Raw genomic sequence first — 26,742 nt, forward strand, 5'->3', positions numbered from 1 at the left:
AAGTGTAGTGCCACGACTCTTCACACAGCGTTCGTCTATCACTGGAATTCAAACATGCGTATTTCGCAATGGAAGCCATCAAGCCTACATCCAGGACTGTGGAAATTTAAATGTCCTGTGGTACCTCTCCTGCTCCCTGTCGGCTGGTTTGACATCCTACCCACCCCTCCCCTAAAAAAACTCTCAATTAATACTGGATGGGATTACTTGTCACCAGGAGAATAAGAACTCTTCAGAAAATTTGCACTCTTTACTGCCTATTAACTAATAACTTTCTCTTTTGTGTGACATAAACATAAAAGCAGTAAACACAAGCGAAAGCAAGACAGGGCACATTTCTTCAATCCTTAGGCCCCAGAAATCTTTTCTCTCTAATCAAATGGTTCAAATGGCTCTGAGCACTATGGGACTCAACTGCTGTGGTTATCAGTCCCCTAGAACTTAGAACCACTTAAACCTAACTAACCTAAGGACATCACACACATCCATGCCCGAGGCAGGATTCGAACCTGCGACCGTAGCAGTCGCACGGTTCCGGACTGCGCGCCTACAATCTCTCTAATCTTGCTACAGCTATACACGGCGTGCTTTTCTTTCTGAGAATGAATCTATTACCTAATCGAAGTTTGTCAAACGTTTTGCTACATGAAAAATCAAAATGTCGCTGTCTAATACTGAAAAAGCTGTCAATACAAATAGTACCCAAGACGGTGTGGTTTCTCGATTTTGAATTCATATATTTTGTCACTGTCTGTAGATGAAACGAAATAGGCCTTTCTAATGTAGCAGCATTTGTAACACACGCCAAATAAGAGAGACTGTTTTGGTACAAATTGTCATTTTTATGTATCTCATTTACGTAAATAGCACGACAGAATATAATTCACGAAGTACCAACATCAGATGCCTATTAGACCTACTGCAAGCAAAAAGTTTTATGTTAGAAAATAGTTTCACATTTCATGCTCCACTTTCTCAAGCATGAGACTGAAAAGTTGTAGTAGTACGAAATTTTTATTTAAATTTGGAATCGTCATAATCTTCCACATAAATTGTGATGACCCCGTTTCTTCTGCTTCCTCGTTCTTAAAACAATTTTGTCATCAATAATTCTGTAACTGTTCCCGCCATTGTCAAAACTTATTCTCTGGTTAACTTCACGAAACCCTACCAGAATCACTGATTTAGTTATTAACCATGCCAGACTCACTAGTTTAGTTATCCCATAATTATCCTCCGGTTAGACGTTCTTACGTTTTCGTACAACGCGTTTTCCGCGCTGTTCCGAGAGCAGAATCAGGCGGCTGCTAACTGGGGGGGACTGTTCAACTGGACCTTAGTAGTGCAGCAATTCGGCAAAAATATTCTATCAGATTTCATTTTCTTGGATACACCAAGAAGATACCTTTCTTACCTGTTATTTCAGTTAGATGTTTATTTCCACTCTGGTAGTCTGAATGGATGGATTTTGCTAATACTTATAAAATGCTCGTCATTCGCATACCCAGTCAACCATATAATCAAACACCGACTGGCACTCACCCATTTGGGTTCATTCATCTCGGTTCATATACCTCTTTTGTCTGCGGGAAAATTTTTTATTTCTAGATGCGGCAGGGACTCTCCTGGTAGAGACGTCATGTATGCACACATTCAAAAATCAGCATATGATTCGTTCAGATATCAACATAGAATACGCTCAAAAATGTCCAAAAACCAACAGCGATGCGTCTCAAAATCTAATGAACAATCAATAGAGCAAGGTGCATCGTATGCTAGTTCCTTTGTGAAATAAGGTTTCTTTCTTCAGTAGTATGAATTTGGCAACCCCTAAAATTGCTGCCTGGGGCAGATACTCCGCTTTGCCCCCCCCCCTCCTCCCCTCCTAGGCCCGGACCTGATCATGGGTCATACACTACTGGCCATTAAAATTGCTACACCACGACGATGGCCTGATACAGACGCGAAATTTAACCGACAGGAAGAAAATGTTGTGGTATGCAAATGATTAGCTTTTCAGAGCATTCACACAAGGTTGGCACCGGTGGCGACACCTACAACGTGCTGACATGAGGAAAGTTTCCAATCGATTTCTCTTACGCAAACAGCAGTTGACCGGCGTTGCCTGGTGAAACGTTGTTGTCATGCCTCGTGTAAGAAGGAGAAATGCGTACCATCACGCTTCCAACTTTGATAAAGGTCGGATTGTAGCCTATCGCGATTGCGATTTGCCTTATCGCGACATTGCTGCTCGCGTTGGTCGAGATCCAATGACTGTTAGCAGAATATGGAATCGGTGGGTTCAGGAGGGTAATACGGAACGCCGTGCTGGAGCCCAATGGCCTCGTACCACTAGCAGTCGAGATGACAGGCATCTTATCCGTATGGCGGTAACGGATCGTGCAGTCATGTCTCGATTTCTGAGTCAACAGATGGGGACGTTTGCAAGACAACTATCTGCACGAACAGTTCGACGACGTTTGCAGCAGCATGGACTATCATCTCGGAGACCATGGCTGCGGTTACCCTTGACGCTGCATCACAGACAGGAGCGCCTGCGATGGTGTACTCAACGACGAACCTGGGTGCACGAATGGCAAAACGTCATTTTTTCGGATGAATCCGGGTTCTTTTTACAGCATCATGATGGTCACATCCGTGTTTGGCGACATCGCGGTGAACGCACATTTGAAGCGTGTATTCGTCATCGCCATACTGGCGTATCACCCGGCGTGATGGTATGGGGTGCCATTGGTTACACGTCTCGGTCACCTCTTGTTCGCATTGACGGCACTTTGAACAGTGGACGTAACATTTCAGATGTGTTACCACCCGTGGCTCTACCCTTCATTCGATCACTGCGAAACCCTACATTTCAGCAGGATAATGCGCGACTGCATGTTGCAGGTCCTGTACGGGCCTTTCTGCATACAGAAAACGTTCGACTGCTACCCTGGCCAGCACATTTTCCAGATCTCTCACCAACTGAAAAGTCTGGTCAATGGTGACCGAGCAACTGGCTCTTCACAATACGCCAGTCACTACTCTTGATTAACTGTGGTATCGTGTTGAAGCTGCATGGGCAGCTGTACCTGTACACGCCATCCAAACTCTGTTTGACTCAATGCCCACGGGTATGAAGGCCGTTATTGCGGCCAGAGGTGGTTGTTCTGTGTACTGATTTCTGAGGATCTATGCTACCAAATTGTGTGAAAATGTAATCACATGTCAGTTCTAGTATAATATATTTGTCCAATGGTTACCCGTTTATCATCTGCATTTCTTCTTGGTGTAGGAATTTTAATGGCCTGTAGCGTAGATGACACGGGTTGAAGACGGCTGCAAGGAAGTGTACCCGCGAACAGACTTGCAAATTTTGACAACTGACCGCCCAGATGGACCAAGAGGCTACCAGCAGCGTCTCCTGAACGACCGTTCAGCTAACGTTGCTGCATACGGACCTCCACAGTAGGCACCTGTTTCATGCACCCGTGCTGACTGCTGGTCATTAACCACGAAGGCTGGAATATGGACGCCACTACCGTAGCTGGACATCCACTAAGCGGTGTCAGGTGCTCTTCTCAGATAAGTCGCGTTTTATTCTCCATCGGACAGATGGTCATTGGCGTATACACGGAGAAACATCTAAAAAGCAAACACTCCGCAGCAGTTGTCGGAAGCGTCCAAGTCGGAGGAGGGAGCGTTATGGTCCGGTCAATTCTTAAGGGGCTCCGGAAAGGCTCAAAATCATGAAAAGTTCAATTTTTACTTTTTTGCGTTTTCTGAATCTGCAGACTATTACCTTTTAATAGATATATAATTTATTCAATTCCGAAGACTACAACTATTTTTAAATTTTTTTTGAAATGTGTTCTACATGGGCGTGACCCACTGTGGCGCTGTTAAACTCCTGTCAAATGTGTTATTATTAACGTCCGTGTTCATCAGGTACATTTTAGTGATGTGAGATAAAGTATGTGTTGTGGCTAACCTGTGATGGTTCAATATATATCGCTGGTGTGATTGTCGATTGTTTCATGTTTATTTACTCTTTCCTTATCTCGAAAGTATTCGTAATTAATTCTGTTTCTTGAGTCTCTGTTTTGTTGAAGTATAATAATGAGTAAAAGTAAAGTTATTAGAAATCCTCTGAAGGGTTTTAAGAAAAGGAGAAATGTTGGAAAGCCAAAGGTATGTGTTATTACTGTAAACAATAAAGACGATAACCAAGTGAGTGAACCTAACCTCTCAAGTACACCCATAGCAGTCAAAGTGGGAAAGAAAATACTTCACAGAAGAAGCTTGGTTCAATGAGTGAAAACTATGAATGTTTTATGGGCGAATCGGATGTGAATGAAATATTTGATATGTCGGTTCTCAAAGGAATTTTTTCAAACTGTGTAAGATGTATTCATTGTAGTGAAGTTGGTCTGTAACTCTCCATAATAAAGCACGTAGGACTTGCTAGTGAAATACAACTGAAATGTGATAAGTGTTCATACATGACCACCTTTTGGAACAGTGTTGCAGTAACTGCAACTGAAGAAAATGGTAGCAAAATCTACGAACACAACAACGAGCGATGCTTGCTTTAGACAAGGAACGCCTTCGGGCTGCAGACAGGGCTGTAAAGAGTCTAGAAATACAAGCAAGAGTAAACAGCAGGAGGAACAAGAGGAAGCTGGAGGAGGAGTTTGCAGAGGATGAAGATCATCCATCCTATGGACCTGGAATGCACTAAAAAGTTAATCCAATCTTTGTCGCTCGATTCCCAAAACTTTTATTTTCTCATACTAATTACATGTTTTCTAAGGATCTCCCAAATGTATTAGTTTCAAACTTTCAGTAAATGTTACACAGTACCTTCTGCATAATTTAACAGAGCCTTTTTCCAAAAAACTGTATATTTTTGAATATATAAATAAAAAATTGCAAAAAAATGTTGTGAATTTTCATTACAATTGAAAAAAAATCATCTTTAATAACTGAACTAATATTTTGTAAAATCCCTGTGTTAAGTTGTAGCCCATATTCCAATAAATAATCTGTAAAAAGTTCAACTTCCTACCTCAAATACTTTGTGAGGAAAGATGTAATTTATAAGCGTTATTTTAACATTGCAAGTATAGGGCGTTCCGGAGCCCCTTAAAGGCACAATGGATCAACACAAGTATGCATCCATACTTGAGGACCATGTCTACCCGTACATGCACTTTGTTTTTCTTCGGCATGATAGCATCTTGCAGCCGAACAACGGAATGCATCACACAACTCGCAGTGTATTGCGTGGTTCGAAGAGTGCCAGGATGAGCTTATCATACTCACTTAGCCACCATACTCCTCAGATTTTAACCCAGTCGATAATCTGTAGGACCACCTCGACAGGGCTGTTCACGCCACGGATCCTGAATCGAGAAGCTGACCACGGCACTGGAGTCGGCATGGCTCCACATACCTGTCAGTACATTCCAGAACCTCATTGCATCTCTTCGTGTACGTCTCGCAGAGGTCTGCACAGCAAATGGTTGCATTTTAAAGAGAACAGTGTGACGTATCCGCGATTTCCCTACATCGCTCCAAACGAATGCTAACGAGAGAACTTCCCCATCGCATCCCCCTCAGATTTAGTTATAAGTTGTCACAGTGGATAGGCCTTGAAAAACTGAACACAGATCAATCGAGAAAACAGGAAGGAGTTGTGTGGAACTATGAAAAAAATAAGCAAAATATACAAACTGAGTAGTCCTTGCGCAAGATAAGCACCCGTCGTTAGCGTGTGCAGCTGCGGAACGACAGGTCCTTGGTTCAAGTCTTCCCTCGAGTGAAAAGTTTACTTTCTTTATTTTCGTAAAGTTATGATATGTCCGTTCGTTCATTGACGTCTCTGTTCACTGTAATAACTTTAGTGTCTGTCCTTTGCGACCGCACCGCATAACCGTGCGATTAGTAGACGAAAGGACGTGTGATTGCTCCTTACGCGGACAAAGATTTTGCCTTACTCCTTGACAGCTATACAGGACAGAAGGATCACGCATTGTACAATTTTAGCGTGGGAGTAGACGTGATTACCATTCCTCCAGGTTGTACACCTCCTGTGCAACCGTTAGATGTGTTTGGTTTTCGGCAAGTGAAATACTCTGTGAAAAGATCCTATGATTTTGAGAAGCTGCACAGGTACACAGAGCAGTATTGTTTACGTGATCGTGTGTCAATTATCAAAGTTCAGACACTCATACATAATCAACTTCGCTCTCCAAAATTCCAGGATATGTTCAGATTTCCTTGGACATATGCAGGATTTGACGGGCTACACACGGAAAAATTTGAAAACGTTAAAAACATATGTTTTGACAGAGCACAGGGAAAACTGTGTGACTGTGAAACTGTTCCATTCATTTCTTGCAGTTTATATGACAAACTCTTATGTTTTCATCATTTCTTGGGAGTGATTATCACATCCTCAAGAAAACCTAAATCGGGCAAGGTAGAAGAATCTTTTCACCCATTCGCGAAGTGTACAAGTTAGGTGGGTCGACAACATATTCCTGTCGTGTGAAACGCATGCCGTCGCCAGTGTCGTATAGAATATATCAGACGTGTTTTCCTGTGGAGGAATCGGTTGACCTATGACCTTGCGATCAAATGTTTTCGGTTCCCATTGGAGAGGCGTGTCCTTCCGTCTACTAATCGCACGGTTTTGCAGTGCGGTCGCAAAGGACAGACACTAAACTTATTACAGTGAACAGAGACGTCAATGAACGAACGGACAGATCATAGCTTTGCGAAAATAAAGAAAGTAAACTTTTCACTCGAGGGAAGACTTGAACCAAGGACCTCTCGTTCCGCAGCTGCACACGCTAACGACGGGTGCTTATCTTGCGCATGGACTACTCAGTTTGTATATTTTGCTTATTTTTTTTCGTAGTTCCTCACAACTTGTTCCTGTTTTGTCGATTGATCTTTGTTCAGTTTTTCAACGCCTATCCACTGTGCCAACTTATAACTAAATCTGAGGGGGGGTGCGATTGGGAGGTTCCCTTGTAAGATGGTTCCTCCGTTTGCCTCCCCCAGCCTTCACAAATCGGAACATGTGCTCCGTCTCTAATGTCCTTGTTGTCGACGGGACATTAAACACTATTTTCTCCCTTCTTTCCTTATGGAGGCACGCTCCCACACATCTGTGCTCTCAAAGTACACTCATCAAAAAAAGTTTTGCATCACCTCAGGACAGAGAGTTCCGGAACTAGTACATAAAATAGAGATCAACATAAACATCATTTCCTCCCTGTTTATAGCTCATGAAAACCACACATTGTATTTTGTACCACCATACAGCGAGACCTTCAGAGGTGGTGGTCCAGACTGCTGTACACACCGGTACCTCTAATACCCAGTAGCAAGCCATCTTGCATTGATGCATGCCTGTATTCGCCGTGGCATACTATCGACAAGTTCATCAAGGCACTGTTGGTCCAGACTGTTCCACTCCTCAACGGCGACTCGGCGTAGGTGCCTCAGAGTTGTTGGTGGGTCACGTCGTCCATAAACAGCCCTTTTCAATCTGTCCCAGGCATGTTCGATAGGGTTCATGCCTGGAGAACATACTGGCCACTCTCGTCGAGCTATGTCATTATCCTGAAGGTAGTCATTCACAAGATGTACACGCGAATTGTCGTCCATGAAGACGAATGCCTCGCCAATATGCTGCCGATATGGTTGCACTATAGGTCGGAGGATGGCGTTCACGTATCGTATAGCCGTTGCCCCACCAGCGGCGTACGTTGACCCAACATAATTCCACCCCAAAACACAGGGAACCTCCACCTTGCTGCACTCGCTGGACAATGCTCAAATGGCTCTGAGCACTATGGGACTTAACTTCTGAGGTCATCAGTCCCCTAGAACTTAGAACTACTTAAACCTAACTAAGCTAAGGACATCACAGACATCCATGGCCGAGGCAGGATTCGAACCTGCGGCAGTAGCGGACGTGCGGCTCCAGACTGTAGCTCCTAGAATCACTCGGCCACTCCGGCCGGCCTGGACAGTGTGTCTAAGGCGTTGAGCCTGACAGGGTTCCCTGGTTGAAGGCATATGCGACACTCATCAGTGAAAACGTGATGCCAATCCTGAGCGGCCCATTCGGCATGTTGTTCGGCCCATCTGTACTGTGTTGCGCGGCGTCGTGGTTGCAAAGATGGACCTCCCTATGGACGTCGGGAGTGAAGTTGCGCATTATGCAGCCCATTGCGCATAGTTTTTGGAGTCGTAACTCGACGTCCTGTGGCTGCACGAAAAGCATTATTCAACATGGTGGCGTTGCTGTCAGGGTTCCTCCCAGCCATAATCCGTAGGTAGCGGTCATCCACTGCAGTAGTAGCCCTCGTACGGCCTGAGCAAGGCATGTCATCGACAGTTCCCGTCTCTCTGTATCTCCTCCGTGTCAGAACAACATCGCTCTGGCTCACTTCGAGACGCCTGGACACTTCCCTTCTTGAGAGCCCTTCCTAGCACAAAGTAACAATGCGGGCGCGATCGAACCGCATGGTTGAACTGCAGAAAACACAAGCTGTGTACCTCCTTCCTGGTGGAAAGACTGGAACTGATCGGCTGTCGGACCCCTCCGTCTAAAAGGCACTGCTGACGCATGGTTGTTTGCATCTTTGGGTGGGTTTAGTAACACCTCTGAAGAGTCAAAGGGACTGTGTCTGTGATACAATATCCACAGTCAACGTCTATCTTCAGGAGTTCTAGGACCCGGGATGATGCAAAACTTTTCTTGATGTGTGTATTTATCCGTAGCCGACCTGACAACTTAATGCCTCCGAACCTGACAAGTTTTTGTCAACAGCATCGAACTGAAAGACCCTTTCACGAAAAAACGTCTCGAGAATTTAACCCCCAATTCCTTTACCTTTTTCCTCGTTATTGAAAATTAATAACCATTTAAGCTGTCCTGCGAACGGTCTCAGAACCTGAGCGCAGCCACTTATGCATGTGTTTTTCCTGATCGCAGGCGGTGGTGCACACGTCGACGGCGTACGTGCAGTGCGTGCGACGTCAGGTGCGTGAGTGCGTGTTTGAGCCGCCCATGACGGCCGCTGCACTCCTGCAGCTCTGCGACAACCTCAGAGAGGACACAGGCGACCTTCGGAGGTAGGCCCACAACGCGCATCATTGCAATGCTGCAGTAACACAAGCTTCCCGGTTTTGTGAGCCAAGTCCTAATTGTCGCATAAATACGCTAAGCCTTCAACATTTCCCTTTTTAAACAACACTGTTCAAGTCGAGTTAGTTATTTTACTAATCAATAGATAAGTTTTGTCTTTGACAGACAACAATCTACAGGGTGGTCCATTGATTGTGACCAGATCAAATATCTCACAAAATAAGCGTCCAACGAAAAAACTACAAAGTACCAAACTTGTTTAGCTTGAAGGGGGAAACCAGATGGCACTATGGTTGGCCTGCTAGATGGCGCTGCCATAGGTCAAACGGATATCAACTGCGTTTTTTTAAAAATACGAACCCCCATTTTTATTACATATTCGTGTATTACGTAAAGAAATATGAATGTTTTAGTTGGACCCCTTATATCGCTTTGTGATAGATGGCGCTGTAATAGTCACAAACATATGGCTCACAAGTTTAGACGAACGTTTGGGAACAGGTAGGTTTTTTAAATTAAAATACAGAACGTAGGTACGTTTGAACATTTCATTTGGGTTGTTCCATTGTGTTACACGTACCTTTGTGAACTTATCATTTCTGAGAACGCATGCTGTTACACCGTGATTACCTGTAAATACCACGTTAATGCAATAAATGCTCAAAATGATGTTCGTCAACCTCAATGCATTTGGCAATGCGTGTAACGACATTCCTCTCAACAGCGGGTAGTTTGCATTGACAATGCGCTGACACATGTCTTCAGGCGTTGTCGGTGGATCAGTATAGCAAATATCCTTCGACTTTCCCCACAGAAAGAAATCCGGGGACGTCAGATCCGGTGAACGTGCGGGCCATGGTATGGTGCTTCGACGGCCAAGCCACCTGTCATGAATATGTTATTCAACAGCGCTTCAACCGTACGCGAGCTATGTGCCAGACATCCATCATGTTGAAAGTACATCGCCATTCTGTCATGCAGTGAAACATCTTGTAGTAACATCGGTAGAACATTACGTAGGAAATCAGCTACATTGCACTATTTAGACTGCCATCGATAAAATAGGGGCCAATTATCCTTCCTCCCATAATGCCGCACCATACATTAACTCGCCAAGGTCGCTGATGTTCCACTTGTCGCCGCCATCGTGAATTTTCCGTTTCCCAATAGTACATATTATGCCGGTTTACGTTACCGCTGTTGATGAATAACGCTTCGTCGCTAAATAGAACGAGTGCAAAAAATCTGTCATCGTCCCGTAATTTCTCTTGTGCCCAGTGGCAGAACTGTATACGGCGTTCAAAGTCGTCGCCATGCAATTCCTGGTGCATAGAAATATGGTACGGGGTGCAATCGATGTTGATGTAGCATTCTCAACACCGACGTTTTTGAGATTCCCGATTCTCGCGCAATTTGTCTGCTACTAATGTGCGGATTAACCGCGACAGCAGCTAAAACACCTACTTGGGCATCATCATTTGTTGCAAGTCGTGGTTGACGCTGAACACTTCCTGTTTCCTTAACTAACGTAACTATCCAGCGAACTGTCCGGACACTTGGATGATGTCGTCCAGGATACCGTGCAGCATACGTAGCACACGCCAGTTCGGCATTTTGATCACAATAGCCATACATCAACACGATATCGACCTTTTCCGCAATCGGTAAACAGTCCATTTTAACACGGGTAATGTATCACGAAGCAAATGCCGTCCGCACTGGCGGAATGTTACGGGATACCACGTACTTACAGGTTTGTCACTATTACAGCGCCATCTATCACAAAACGAAAAAAATGGTCCAACTAAAGCATTCATATATCTTTACGTACTACACGAATATGTAATAAAAAATGTGGGTTCCTATTTTAAAAAACGCAGCTGATATCCGTTTGACCTATGGTAGCGCCATCTTGCGGGCCAACCATAGCGCCATCTGGTTACGCCCTTCAAGCTAGACGAGTTTCGTTCTTTGTAGTTTTCTCGTTTTATGCTAATTTCGTGAGATATTTGACCCGGTCACTATCAATGGACCACCCTGTATAGTTAAGTTTGAGTCATGCCAACACCCATCGATAAATCGTAGCACGTCTTTGAGGCAAAGATTCTGTTGCACGTACTGTGTCATCAGCTAGAGAGCGTACTTGTAGTGAAAAGGAGGCGGGGCGGTGTGTCTGCGAGGGGGTGGGGGGGGGGGGGGGGGGAAGGGAGAGAGGAATGGACAGTACGGCACGGCGCGAGGCGTAGCGGAGCGAGCTGAGGGGAGTTTGCGCACTGAAGTGGAGCTCCTACTACATGCACTGAAGAACCAAAGAAACTGCTACACCTGCACTCAGAAGTGCCACAAAACGACATGGCATCGGCTCGACTAACGTCTGAAGTAGTGCTGGAGGGAACTGACACCACGATTCCTGCAGTCCGTAAATCGATACGAGTACGAGGGCATGGAGAGCTCTTCTGAACAGGGCGTTACAAGACACCCCAGTTATGCTCAATAATGTTCATGTCTGGCGAGCATGGTGGCCAGCGAAGTGTTTAAACGCAGAAGAGCCACTCTGTAGAAATTCTCGACCTACAGGATGTAGCATTGTCCTGCTGGAATCGTCCAAGTCCGTCGGAGAGCGCAATGGACATGAACGGATGCAGGTGGTCAGACAGGATCCTTATGTACGTGTCATCTGTCAGAGTTGCATCTAGACTATCAGGTAACCCATATCACTCCAACTGCACACGCCCCATACCATCAACAGAGCCTCCACCAGCTTGAACAGTCCCCTGCTGACATGCAGGGTCCATGGATTCACGAGGTTGTCCCCATACCCGTACACGTCCATCCGCCCCATACAATTTGAATAGACTCGACCAACTACGCAAAATGTTTCCAGTCAGCAACAGTCCAAAATCGGTGTTGACGGGCCGAGGCTAGGCATAAAGCTTTGTGTCGTGCAATTGTAGTGGTTAATAGAAAAGAAAATGAGAAGAAAAGAAAAGAAAAGGTTGAAAATCTGGGAAGAAATCGTGAGTAAAAAGGTGTTTTTTAAAATCGTAAATGACCGTGAAAAAGGGAAAGAATGAAAAGCAAATCGGACTTCGTATTACAGAAAAGCTACCGGACTTCGTGATTCGGAAAAGCTATTGTTGGGGTGGTCCTTGTGGCGTTTATGAGCAAAAGTTAAACCAATTTCCACTACAAAAATTATTCGAAAAAGAACAGAGAATAACAAAGTGTAACTGACAAGGGGGAATGGCGTAGATAAGAGTTCATCCTTTGTCATCTTAACATGTCTTCTTCTTTCGTGCGGCGTCCAGGTCTTCAAAAATCTCCTACTTTATTTCTGCGTGAAAAGTCTGCTCCGAAATCTTGCAGTAAGTTTCATTGTCCAGGAATGTATACAAAACCGTCTTGATATTAAATTCAATTTAATTTACTTTGCTACTTCCATCCTCCAAATTTCATAACAACTTCCACAATATGTCTACACATTAAAATCATATCAAGACCAGCTAATAAGTTTTTTTACGTCTGCATTAAGCTTCCGCTGTCGAGAGACACAAAAAGAAACGGATAGAAAAAAAGAGTTACAACTTTACTATTTTCTCCGCCGTCGAGCGCTCATACCGGTGCGACGGTATAATTTTTATCTGAGGGAACGAGTGTAGTGCGACGAAATTCAAAGTCCCGCTACACAATCATCAAGGGTACAAGAGTGAGACTTCGGCTCCGAAAGCCCATATCGATGATGTTTCATTGAATGGTTCGCACGCTGACATCTGTTGAGGGCCCAGCACTGAAATCTGCAGCAAGTTCAGGTAGGGTCGCAATTCTGTCACACTGAAGGATTCTATTCAGTTGTCGTTGGTCCCGTTCTTGCAGGATCTTTTTCCGGCTGCAGCGATGTCGGCGATTTGATGTTTTACCCGATTCCTGATATTCACGGCACACTCGTGAAATGGTCGTACGGGAAAATCCCCACTTAATCGCTACCTCTGAGAGGCTGTGTGCCATCGTTCGTGCGACAACTATAACACCACGTTCAAACTCACTTAAATCTTGATAACCTGTCATTGTAGCAGCAATATCCGATCTAACTGCGCCAGACACTTGTTGTCTTATATATGCGTTGCCGACCGCAGCGTCAAATTTTGCCTGTTTACGTATGTCTGTATTTGAATTCGCATGCCTATACCAGTTTCCTTGGCGCTTCACTGTAATAGGCTGAATCGTCCGCCATGTTCTCCCCAGTTCCGAGGATTCGGCAATATTTACCTTGTGGGTGGTTAAATGATTCATGCAACCTTTTACAGTATTTATTATAAAATATTTGATACTGCATGTGGAAATTGTATCGAACAGTAACTAATTGTTTAGAGATACTAAGAACAACCTTTTCATGTAACAGAGAAGTTGGAATGCAGTATTATACGGCTATAGAAATGTAGGCTCGGAACTGGCGTGGTAGTTTGTATAATGAATTGAAAACTCTGTACGAATGTGTTCAAATGTGGGTGCTATGCAGTAACAAAAAAATGGCTCTGAGCACTATGGGACTTAACTGCTGAGGTCATCACTCCCCTAGAACTTAGAACTACTTAAACCTAACTAACCTAAGGACATCACACACATCCATGCCCGTGCCCGACCGCATTGGCCGAGCGGTACGAGGCGCTACAGTCGGGAACCGCGCGACCGCTACGATCGCAGGTTCGAATCCTACCTCGGGCATGGATATGTGTGATGTCCTTAGGTTAGTTAGGTTTCAGTAGTTCTAAGTTGTAGGGGACTGATGACCTTAGATGTTAAGTTAGAGCCATTTGAACCATTTTTGAACCTACCGTACCTATATAAGAAGTCGGCTTAAGTATTGTTCAATTTGTGCATCAATAAACAATCATAATAGGCCTAAAAAATCCTCTCCATTTTGCCAATTGCGGAAATATCTCAGAACTCAAAAAATTTTAAGATAAACTGCTTGACTCATACAACTGGTTTCATTTTTGTAACTACCTGTATTGACATATACTTACAGTGCACAGTGGAGTGCCGGGTAGTGGTAACAAGTTGTCTCTGTGGCAATTTGTGTCCCATCTTTTTTTCCGTTCACGATCGCATGGAAATCTAAAAGTCCGAAAACCATTTTTGCAATGGTTAGTGCAGTTTGCAGCTGAGCAGCCACTAACACTTCCGATCATTTAAAACGCTACACCAAGAAGAAATACAGATGACAAAAGAGTATTCATTGGACAAATATATTATACTAGAACTGACATGTGATCACATTTTCACGCAATTTGGTAGCATACATCCTGAGAATCGGTTGGAAACTTCCCTCATGTCAGCACGTTGTAGGTGTCGCCACCGGCGCCATTCTAGTGTGAATGCTCTGAAAAGCTAATCCTTTGCATATCACAGCATCTTCTTTCTGTCGGTTAAATTTCGCATCTGTAGCACGTCATCTTTGTGGTGTAGCAGTTTTAACGGCCAGTAGTACACTTCTCCATCTGGTAATATTTGATGCTTTGTTGACACAGCTGGCAGGAATCACTTGCATAGGCGTCGGTCATTTACAACGCAATGAAACAATCCACGGTTACGTCTCTGATTTGCCAACTCATTTTCTGCTGATGTTTGCAATTGCCAGCCTAACTCTTGTTCCATGTTATATCAGAAGGTTAGAACAAAAGCGCAGCTACCGACGGAAGTCTAGTATGTAATTATCGTATGGCAGCGGAACTTGGTAGATATGCAAATGGGTTAATGCTAAACTGATTCACACTAAGAAGAAATTGTTCAAATTTTAGGCACCAGGTGCAAATCTGGCTCTGTACAGCATCGATTCGACGCCTCCAAATGGACAAATTGTGTTAAGTGGCGGTTAATAATAAAATCAACATTATGCCTTTCTCACATGTTTAACCTTTAGTGCCCACGCCCCATTGCTAATCCATTACACATGGAAAGATTTCCATTTTCACTACAGGCCGTTAAAATTGCTACACCAAGAAGAAATGCAGATGATAAACGGGTATTCATTGGACAAATATATTATACTGGAACTCACATGTGATTACACTTTCACGCAATTTGGGTGCGTAGATCCTGAGAAATCAGTACCCAGAACAACCACCTCTGGCTGTAACAAAGGCCTTGATACGCATGGGCATTGAGTCAAACAGAGCTTGGATGGTGTGTACAGGTACAGCTGCCCAAGCAGTTTCAGCACGATACCACTGTTCATCAAGAGTAGTGACTGGCGTATTGTGACAAGCCAGTTGCTCGGCCACCATTGACCAGACGTTTCCAATTGGTGAGAGATCTGGAGAATGTGCTGGAAAGGGCAGCAGTCGAACATTTCCTGTATCCAGAAAGAACCGTACAGGGCCTGCAACAGGCGGTCGTGCATTATCCTGCTGAAATATAGGGTTTCGCGGGGATCGAATTAAGGGTAGAGCCACGGGTCGTAACACATCTGAAATGTAACGTCCACTGTTCAAAGTGCCGTCAATGTGAAGAAGAGGTGGCCGAGACGTGTAACCAATGGCACCCCATACCATCACACCGGGTAATACACCAGTATGGCGATGACGAATACACGCTTCCAACGTGCGTTCACCGCGATGTCACGAAACACGGATGCGACCATCATGATGCTGTAAACAGAACCTGGATTCATCGGAAAAAATGACGTTTTGCCATTCGTGCACCCAGGTTCGTCGTTGAGTGCACCATCGCAGGCGCTCCTGTCTGTGATGCAGCGTCAAGGGTAACCGCAGCCATGTTCTCCGAGCTGATAGTCCATGCTGCTGCAAACGTCGTCGAACTGTTCGTGCAGATGGTTGTTGTCTTGCAAACGTCCCCATCTGTTAACTCAGGGATTCACACATGGCTGCACGATCCATTACAGCCATGCAGATAAGATGCCTGTCATCTCGACAGCTAGTGATACGAGGCGTTTGGGATCCAGCACGGCGTTCCGTACTACCCTCGTGAAACCAGCTATTCCATGTTCTGCTAACAGTCATTCGATCTCGACCAGCCGGCCGCGGTGGTCTCGTGGTTCTAGGCGCGCAGTCCGGAACCGCGGGACTGCTACGGTCGCAGGTTCGAATCCTGCCTCGGGCATGGATGTGTGTGATGTCCTTAGGTTAGTTAGGTTTAAGTAGTTCTAAGTTCTAGGGGACTGATGACCACAGAAGTTAAGTCCCATAGTGCTCAGAGCCATTTGAACCATTTGATCTCGACCAACGCGAGCAGCAATGTCGCGATACGATAAACCGCAATCACGATAAGCTACAATCCGACCTTTATCAATGTCGGAAACGTGATGGTACGCATTTCTACTCCTTACACGAGGCATCACAACAACGTTTCACCAGGTAACGCCGGTCAACTGCTGTTTGTGTATGAGAAATCGGTTGGAAACTTTTCTCATGTCAGCACGTTGTAGGTGTCGCCACCGGCGCCAGCCTTGTTTGAATGCTCTGAAAAGCTAATCATTTGCATGTCACAGCATTTTCTTCCTGCCGGTTAAATTTCGCTTCTGTAGCACGTCATCTTCGTGGTGTAGCAATTGTAATGGCCAGTAGTGTATGTTTCCTGCATTCACAGCGCCAGATTTGCGCTTGTTGGCCAAGATGGGAACTAATTTTTTTCCAGCGTAAATCAGTTCGCCGTTAATGCATTAGAATATGAACCAAGATTCACTGTCATACGATAATTACAGACCACGCTGGACCTCTGTGAGTAATTGTGCTTTAATTATAATCATCCGGTACGTGACACCTCCTGTTTATCTGCAATAACCCACGCTTCCCTCCCGCTCGTTTCTCTACGCCACCTCCTCAGCACTGGAACTCGCTTTTTGCACAAGCTTTCATTTGTCCACAAGCGTTTTCCCTGTTGATGGTGTAACCTCCCCCCTCACTTATCGACCTTAATGACAGTGAAAAATTAAACCGCGTGTACCTAATGGAAATTTGGGAAAAGCAATCCTCACCGAAGTTAATCTGTCAGTAAAGAGGGAGGAAGGGTTACATCTAAATGAAAGGAAAAATGCAAATGAAATTGGTGGAAATTAATTCTGAAAAGGGGTAAAGTTAATAAACAAAGTAAATGTGCGGTCATTACATTAACAATTAACTGGCGTTAATAGGAAATTTGAGATTTGGGGAAAATTATGGTCGCCAGTCCTATGGACAACTACTATAGTAACTGAAAAAGAAAGGTTGATGAAAATATAATTAGCACTAACAGCATTGGCAACTGGAGGTTGACACGTGTTGTGTGAAAACTGAGTGTTTGTCAGAAGTAATAAATTTCGCTACACTCTGACTTAATTTAGCAAAAGAATTAATAAAACCGGAAAATTGAAAGTTAGTTTAGTGACTGAAATTAATAGTGAACTTTGTTTCTGAAGCACTACGAAATAAAATAAAATAAGGTTAGTCTTGGGCTACCTCAACAATCATCTCAAAAGCAACTTGCATCTACGCAATTTAGAAATAAGAGATTTAATTTTGAACTTGAATTAAATGACTTTGAACAATTAACAACAGCAAAATTTAATACGTATCAAGCTGAGCTGCAGTCACAGGTAAGCTAAAATATGGTAACAAAACTCGCACTCTTAATTTGTGCTTGTGTAACCTAAATATAGTTCTGTTTAGTTATTGTAGCCAACTGTGAATACTTAACTGAACTTCGAAATTAAAGCAGTGACATGGACTGATATTACTTTAATACTGGAGTTTGAATTTCAACGACACTCGGGTTCATTTCTGAAAAGGAAGGGACCCTGCTTGGTAATGCAATGGGGACAATGAGCTACAAAGGTTCATGTTAAGCTACTGTATTTTAATGATGCAAATGGAACAGTTTGAAAAGCTGAGATCTGCGATACAGTTCTAAAACTTTACGTGCTTTCAGTCTTCCTTGTTGGTTGATTGAAAGTTTGAAGTCGTCGATGGAGGAGGTGGCGACAGTCACTCATTGTCGGCCGTCGCTGTTGCAGAAGCTGGTTGTTGGCGCGCCTTCATCTTGACTCGGTCTCCAGGCGAAACGGCTCTTGATGTGTGCCAGCTAATGTTTCCCGTCCGCGACACCGTGCCAGAAACTATCGTAGCAAGTCGAGCACAATTACATGCTGCCAAACCCCGAAAGCGCGGCAACTCGCGGGAGCATCACTTAACACACCTGGTCCACCGCCCTACTGCAGCCAGACTCCGCTCTGCCCGCGCTCCACACGGGAGAGTTAACACTACCAAAGATCCTATACACTTTGGTTCTCCACACGACCTATTGATGTAATCGTTCGGTAGCACAGTTTTCCCTAGGCAAGACATAGCGTAAAAATACAAATAATATTTACAAAACAAACCAATTATACATCGACATAAATGCATAGGGTGAGTCACCTAACGTTACCGCTGGATATATTTCGTAAACCACATCAAATACTGACGAATCGATTCGACACACCGAACGTGAGGAGAGGGGCTAGTGTAATTGGTTAATACAAACCATAAAAAAATGCACGGAAGTATGTTTTTTAACACAAACCTACGTTTTTTTTTAAATGGAACCCCGTTAGTTTTGTTAGCACATCTGAACATATAAACAAATACGTAATCAGCGCCGTTTGTTGCATTGTAAAATGTTAATTACATCCGGAGATATTGTAACCTAAAGTTGACACTTGAGTACCACTCCTCCGCTGTTCGAGAGTGTGTACCGGAGAGCACCGAATTACGTATGGATCCAAAGGGAACGGTGATGGACCTTAGGTACAGAAGAGACTGGAACAGCGCATTATGTCCACATGCTAACACCTTTTTATTGGTCTTTTTCACTGACGCACATGTACAGTACCATGAGGGGTGAGGTAAACGTACACACGTGGTTTCCCTTTTCAATTACGAAGTGGAGTAGAGTGTGTCCCACTGGAAACGCGTCGACGTATGTGGTATCAGCATGATGGAGCACCTGCACATTCCGCAACTAACACTAGGCTGACCCTTGACACGATGTTCGACGGGCCTTTCGTAGGACGTGGAGGACGCATAAATTGGCCAGCCCGTTCTCCTGATCTTACACCTCTGGACTTCTTTCTGTGGGGTACGTTAAAGGAGAATGTATACCGTGATGTGCCTACAACCCCAGAGGATATGAAACAACGTATTGTGGCAGCCTGCGGCGACATTACACCAGATCTACTGCGGCGTGTACGACATTCATTACGCCAGAGACTGCAATTGTGTGCAGCAAATGATGGCCACCACATTGAACATCTATTGACCAGACATGTCGGGACACACTCTATTCCACTCCGTAATTGAAAAAGGAAACCACGTGTGTACCTGTACCTCACCCCTCATGGTAATGTACATGTGCGTCAGTGAAAAAGACCAATAAAAAGGTGTTAGCATGTGGATGTAATGTGCTGTTTCAGACTCTTCTGTACCTAAAGTCTATCACCGTTCCCTTTAGATCCCTACATTATTCGGTGCTCTCAGATACACACGATCGGACAGCGGAGGAGTGGTACTCAAGCGTCAACTTTAGGTTACAATATCTCCGGATGTAATTAATATTTTACAATGCAACATACGGCACTGATTACGTATTTGTTTATATGTTCAGATGTGCTAACATAACTAACGGGGTTCCATTTAAAAAAAACGTAGGTTTGTTTTTTTAATATATATATATATATATATATATATATATATATATATATATATATATACAAATAGTAAAACAATTACAATATATATAAAGACACAGAAATGTCATATCTTCAGGTAAGAAAATAAGGAAAAAATTACAGTACAATAGATGGAAATTGGAGGATATGCATTTCCGGCGTTACAACCCCCATCAGTCAAACAAATCAGTAACATAGCTGTACGTGCTTGAGCATTGTCCTGCAAAATGATGGTCGGGTCCGGCGTAACAATGGCCCTGTTATAAATTTCAGACGTAAATGAGCTCATAGTCACCAAATATGAACCATTAACAAATACCTATCGAGTAGTGTAATGTGGATCATTCGGTGATGGACAACTCGCTTACTAAATTTCTTGTTTTCTTTTCAGGTTTCTAGGCTCGTATCCGAACACTTACACCTTCACAAAAGCTGTTGCAGAGCATCTTATCCAGCAGGAATTCTCTGACCTTCCAGTAGCCATCGTTAGGCCGTCAATTGGTCAGTATGCTAAATTTCCTTCCGCTACTCCTATTTTCCATACCGTTGTTCGTCTTGTGTATATCAAGTTGTCATGTTAAAGTCTCAAATTTTTCAGATTGTTTTATTTGAATAACCAGCTTCATTTAGATACACTCAGAAGTGGAGGTATTTCCTCAATTTACTATTGCAAGACATGCCTTTGTTGCGCATGGCCGGCCTAAGTGGCCCTGCGGTTCTAGGCGCTACAGTCTAGAGCCGGGCGACCGCTAGGGTCGCAGGTTCGAATCCTGCCTCGGGCATGGATGTGTGTGATGTCCTTAGGTTAGTTCGGTTTAATTAGTTCTAAGTTCTAGGCGACTGATGACCTCAGAAGTTAAGTCGCATAGTCCTCAGAGCCATTTTGTTGCGCATGTGAACAGTGTCGTGAAACAAAACTTAAATTTTAATGAAATGCTGAATTTGAAGTAATGAAAATGAGTCTACTTAAGTGCCAAAAGAAACACATTATGTCCTCAATGAAAACTATTTAACTGACACTCGATACTGAAGTGCATTATGAACGCTACGTAACATGAAGCGCAATATCTGACTCAAAATATCCACGATATAAAATACTGCTCATCTCAGGAAGAAAATAACTATTTAATATTACCTTCTCTCTTCACTGTAAATTAATCTGTTTGCTTAGTACAACATCCGAAAATTCTGACGACGTATTTTTGCTCACAAGAGTGCAAACTGAGATATTTCTTAAAAGAAAAGTGACTTGCCTTTTTCTGAGTATACTATTTTGTGTTGGTATATCGATGTTCTCGAAGCTAAAGAAGAATAATCTATTCTAAATTTTTCTTTGCTTGTCAGGAAGAATTTGTGTCTGCGTGTGGCATAATGTGCAACGCATACACGACAAAGTATTCAAAACTTAATTAAGATTGAAGGAGGAGGGTCTTACGTTAAAGAAAATCGTTCCTGAAAAATTAAACTATGGGTTTTGTAAAAAAAAAAAAAAAAGACTGTACAAGGTAAGAAGACAGACAGTTACGAAATTCTCTTTACAAAAATTACAGCATTACAAACAACTGCTTACTTTGCGACATCATGGAAACAAAGAGATCAAATGAACACAAATCATGAATATTACATGTTATCTAAGGAACAAAGATTTCCTTCAATTAATATTTCTGACAAACTTTTCATTATTTCGCATACATGGGTTACCATGAAATATTTCTCCAAAAGTATCCTCCCTCAATACAAGCAATGAAATAGCTTAATAAACATGATGTCATCTCCACAATAAAGTATTCCAGATAATTTCTTCCAGATTCGCAAACGTCACAGCTCCTTCTCTAAAACGCAACTGTTTCCTACTATGCTTCTAATACGAATGGCCAAGCATTGCACAACCGACTAGTAAGCAACCGCACCACAGATTACATTAAATACAGAGTCAACGATCTTATCCACTACTCGTGCATTTTTGTCCCAGTATAGTAAGGATGAATTGTTTACGATGGCAGAAAATGTATGAGAACCTTACAATCTGAACATACGTTAATTTAATCTCATTCGTATAAGAAACACATTAATTTACTTATTATTTACTGCATTTAAAGACACTAGAGAATGGAAAGAAAAAGAAATAAAAGGAAGAGTTAAAGTGAGGTGGATATCAGTTGTTAAACTAAATATTATTTTGCAGCCTAAAATCCCACTGTTTCTGAAATACAAAGGTGACAATCAGTTTCTGTCACTAGTTTTGACTTACGCCACAGAGACTAGCACTTAAAGACGAGAGATGCTCGGCAGGAAATGGAGACGTACTGTTGGGAATTACTAGTAGAGGTAAATAAATCTTTCACTTCCGTACAATGACCTGTTCTAGACTATAACTTAAGTAACTTCTGTCATAATTTCATGTCTATATTTGATCGGAAGAACGGCTAAAATGCTGACGAAAACTTTTTTGTTCGCGTAAGTTACATTCCATGCTTACGGCATTATGTGTAATCTCGCTTCCCGTGTCGTTTATTTGGATTGATAGATTCACACAACAGCTCAGTATACAATCCTACACCACAGACTTTGGACATTAAACTAGATTTTTGTTGTCTACACTCCCCCCTTTCTACGCGATAAACGAGTAAAATAGATCCTACCAGCGTTGGGTAAAATAAGGTCACTGCACGCTTGGTCGCCGGTCGCATAGCAGACAGTACATAAAGAAGCCTGCATGTAGTTATTTTGCTATTTGCATGTTTCTTCTATCAAAATTAGTTTAAAAAATGTAACACACTTTCTCACAGAAAAACACGACCACATGCCGAACATTAAACTGCTTTCTATTTTTTTCTTCACAAGGTTATTTGTGTACAGTCACGAATTTAAGATGCGTTCACACGTGTGACAATTAGCGTGTCGACTATTGTGCGTGCGGCGGTTGCGCGTAAAGGGATGCATGTAACGCCGCAGAATAACGCACCCCTCTGCGCAGGCGCAGGAAAATTCTCATCTTAGGCAAGGACACACGTGCGATAGTCGTTCGCCTGTGCGCAATTAAGTTCGTTTGGCGCTTCATTTTGCTACGTCTCGCTGTAAAGAGATTCAGCTTCTCGCACCCACCTGAAGGGAAACGTACAGCACAAAAGCGTACAGGCCGACCTCATCTGTTTACTGACAGAGACCGCTGACAGTTGAGAATGCTCGTAATTTGTAATAGGCAGACATCTATCCAGACCATCACACAGGAATTCCAAACTGCATCAAGATCCACTGCAAGTACTACGGCAGTTGGGCGGGAGGTGAGAAAACTTGGATTTCGTGGTCAAGCGGTTGCTCATAAGCCACACACCACGCCGGTAAATGCCAAACGACGCCTCGCTTGCTGTAAGGAGCGTAAATTTGGACGGTTGAACAGTGGAAAAAACGTTGTGTGGAGCGACGAATCATGGTACACAAAGTGGCGATCCGATGGCAGGGTGTGGGTATGGCGAATTCCCGGTGAACGTCATATGCCGGCGTGTGTAGTGCTAACAGTAAAACTCGGAGGCGGTGGTGTTATGGTGTGGTCGTGTTTTTCGTTGAGGGGCTTGCACCCCTTGTTGTTCTGCGTGGCGCTATCACAGCACAGGCTTACGTTGATGTGTTAAGCACCTTCTTGCTTGTCACTCTTGAAGAGCAATTCCAGGATAGCAACTGCATCCTTCAACACGGTTGAGCAACTATTCATAACGCATGGCCTGTGGTGGGGTCGTTACACGACAATAACATCCCTGTAATGGAGTGGCCTGCACAGAATCTGACCTGAATCCTATAGAACACCTTTGGGATGTTTTGGAACGCCGACTTCGTGCCAGGTCCCACCGACCGACATCGTTACCTGTCCTCAGTCCAAAAAAATGGTTCAAATGGCTCTAAGCACCATTGGACTTAACATCTGAGATCATCAGTCCGCTAGACTTAGAACTACGTAAACCTAACTAACCTAAGGACATGACACACATCCATGCCCGAGGCAGGATTCGAACCTGCGACCGTAGCAGCAGTGCGGTACCGGACTGAAGCGCCTAGAATCGCTCGGATAGTCCTCAGTGCAGCACTCTATGAAGAATGGGCTGCCATTCCCCAAGAAGCCTTACAGCACCTGATTGAACGTATGCCCGCGAGAGTGGATGCTGCCATCAAGGCAAAGGGTCGGGCAACACCGTACTGAATTCCAGCATTACCGATGGAATGCGCCACGAACTTGTGAATCATTTTCAGCCAGGTGTCCGGATACTTCTGATCACATACGGTAAGTCTAATTGGAGCATTAGCTCTTCAAAATCCAGAGATGGTTCGCGGGCTTTGCTCATGTTGCTTCAGACCTTCTCAATTATGGAGAGATTCCGGCGACCTTGCCTGTCACAGCAGATTTTGGCACGCACGAAGACAACCAGCAGAAAGTCTCTTCTGGACTCTCCTGGCTGGAGTACAGTTGTCTTCAGTAGTGACTCCCGTTTCGAACTGAGCCCCGATGAACAGCAAAGACGTGTCTGGTCACGCCTCGGACAGCAGTGAGAAACGAAACTGATTGTCGCCGACCACATGGCCCGGCAAGCATGTCTGGGGTGCCACTTCATTGTATTCAGGATCCTCTTGGTAGTTGTCCTTGGCAGTTTCACAGCACACGACATTCTACGCCCCGTTTTGTTGCCCTTCGTAGCAAGCCACCCTGGGCTTACATTTCAGCATTTTAACGCCCGCCAGCACACGACGACAGTTTCTTCTGTTTTGTGCTTACTGAACCTTGGCCAGCGATATCGCCGGATCTCTCCCCAATATAGAACGTTTGGAGCAACATGGGCAGGGCCCTTCAACCATCTCGTGACATGGGCAAGGCCCTTCAAGCACTTCGGGATTTTGACGATGTAACGCCGCGTTTGGACAGAATGTGGCACAATATCGCTCAGGAGGACGTCCAGCAATTTTATCAGTCGGATCCAAGCTGAATAACTGCTTGCGTAAGGACAAACGCGCTATTGGTTCAAATGGCTGTGAGCACTATGGGACTTAACATCCGAGGTCATCAGTCCCCTAGAACTTAGAACTACTGAAACCTAACTAACCTAAGGACATCACACACATCCATGCCCGAGGCAAGATTCGAACCTGCGACCGTAGCGGTCACGCGGCTCCAGACTGAAGTGCCTAGAACCGGCTGGCCCCAACGCGCTATTGACTTACTTAATTCGTGAAGTTCTTTCTCTTGAATAAATCATGCAATATTTCAGAAACTTTAATCGTTCGTTTGTCTGTACATGAAAATCACATCTAGCGAGTTCCATCCCATTCGGATAATTCCTTCGTGGTGCATAGTTGTTGCTTCTTCTTCGTTTTTTTTCTGTCTTGGAGTCTATTTTTCTTCGCTGGCAGGTGCCCAACAGGATGAAGTATAGCACAGAATTCACAAATGGTTCAAATGGCTCTGAGCACTATGGGACTCAACTGCTGTGGTCATAAGTCCCCTAGAACTTAGAACTACTTAAACCTAACTAACCTAAGGACATCACACACAGCCATGCCCGAGGCAGGATTCGAACCTGCGACCGTAGCGGTCGTGCGGTTCCAGACTGTAGCGCCTTTAACCGCTCGGCCACTCCGGCCGGCACAGAATTCACAAGTACAGTTATGAAAGACATTATCCTTGCCATCTTTACCCCTCACACTACATGCACAAGAAATTACATGTGGTGTCACCCAAGGTTCCATACTAGGCCCACTACTCTCTCTTGTGTGTATTAATGACCTGTCATCTGTTACATTACCAGATGACAAGTCTGTCATATGTGCAGATGATATAAACATTGCAATAAATAGTAAATCAAATATAAATTTAGAAAGGGCAGCTAATCATATTTTTACTGACATTAATAAGTGGTTCATAGCTAATTCACTGTTATTAAACTTTGAAAAGACCCACTATATGCAGTTCAGAACTTCCAAGAGATTTCCGTCTGGTGTGTGTATAAAATATGATGACATGGAAATAGGAGAAGTTGAGAGTGTAAAATTCTTGGGATTACAACTTGATAATAAATTCAGTTGGGAGCAACATACTAACGAACTGCTAAAGCGCCTAAACAAGTCTGTGTTTGCAATGCGAATGATGTCAGACATAGGAGATATAAATATAAAAAACCGGCATATTTTACTTATTTTCACTCCATTATGTCATATGGTATCATATTTTGGGGTAACTCCACAAACAGAGAAAAAAAGGTTTAGAGTACAGAAGCGTATAATAAGTGTAATGAGTAGTGTAAATCCAAGAACATCATGTCGAAACCTATTCAAAGAATTGGGCATATTAACCACAGTTTCTCAGTATATTTATTCCTGAATGAAGTTTGTTGTAAATAATACGTCTCTTTTTCCAACTAACTGCTTAGTACACAGCACCAATACCAGGAATAAGAACAATATACATAAATATTTAAAATCACTTACTCTTGCCCAGAAAGGAGTCCAGTGTTCAGCAACATATATTTTCAATAAGTTACCATCAACCATTAAGAGTTTAGTTTCAGACAAGGCACAATTTAAACATAATTTAAAAGAATTTTTGGTGGCCAACTCCTTCTATTCCATCCATGAGTTTTTCAACAAATGCAGTAGACCATTTTAATGAAATTTATTATACTTTAATTTTTGACAATACTTGGTTGTAACAGCCAAGTAACTACCTACTGGGTGAATGATAGATGTATGGAAAGCAGATATAGGTCTTAAGTCTGTAAATAGTGGGAGTTTAATTTTAAATATTGTACATAATCTGGCAGTTCTTAACTGAGGATCACTGAAATGAACAATTTACTTTAATTTTGGACAATACTTGGTTGTAATAGCCAAG

The 26,742-nt window shown here is 43.5% G+C and overlaps 1 protein-coding gene across 2 annotated transcripts in view; it reads left to right on the top strand.

Annotated features, from left to right (window-relative positions):
- The window catches only part of LOC124711258 (putative fatty acyl-CoA reductase CG5065), a 240,792-nt gene that overhangs the window by 150,986 nt on the left and 63,064 nt on the right, over window positions 1-26,742 (top strand). For both annotated transcript variants that reach the window (XM_047241230.1, XM_047241231.1), the window contains 2 exons: window positions 9,017-9,156; window positions 20,260-20,369. In XM_047241230.1, the coding sequence (XP_047097186.1) occupies window positions 9,017-9,156; window positions 20,260-20,369 (250 nt within the window). The remainder of the gene's footprint in view (window positions 1-9,016; window positions 9,157-20,259; window positions 20,370-26,742) is intronic.

The sequence above is a fragment of the Schistocerca piceifrons genome, chromosome 8 (assembly GCF_021461385.2).
Source record: "Schistocerca piceifrons isolate TAMUIC-IGC-003096 chromosome 8, iqSchPice1.1, whole genome shotgun sequence".
Lineage (NCBI taxonomy): Eukaryota > Metazoa > Arthropoda > Insecta > Orthoptera > Acrididae > Schistocerca > Schistocerca piceifrons.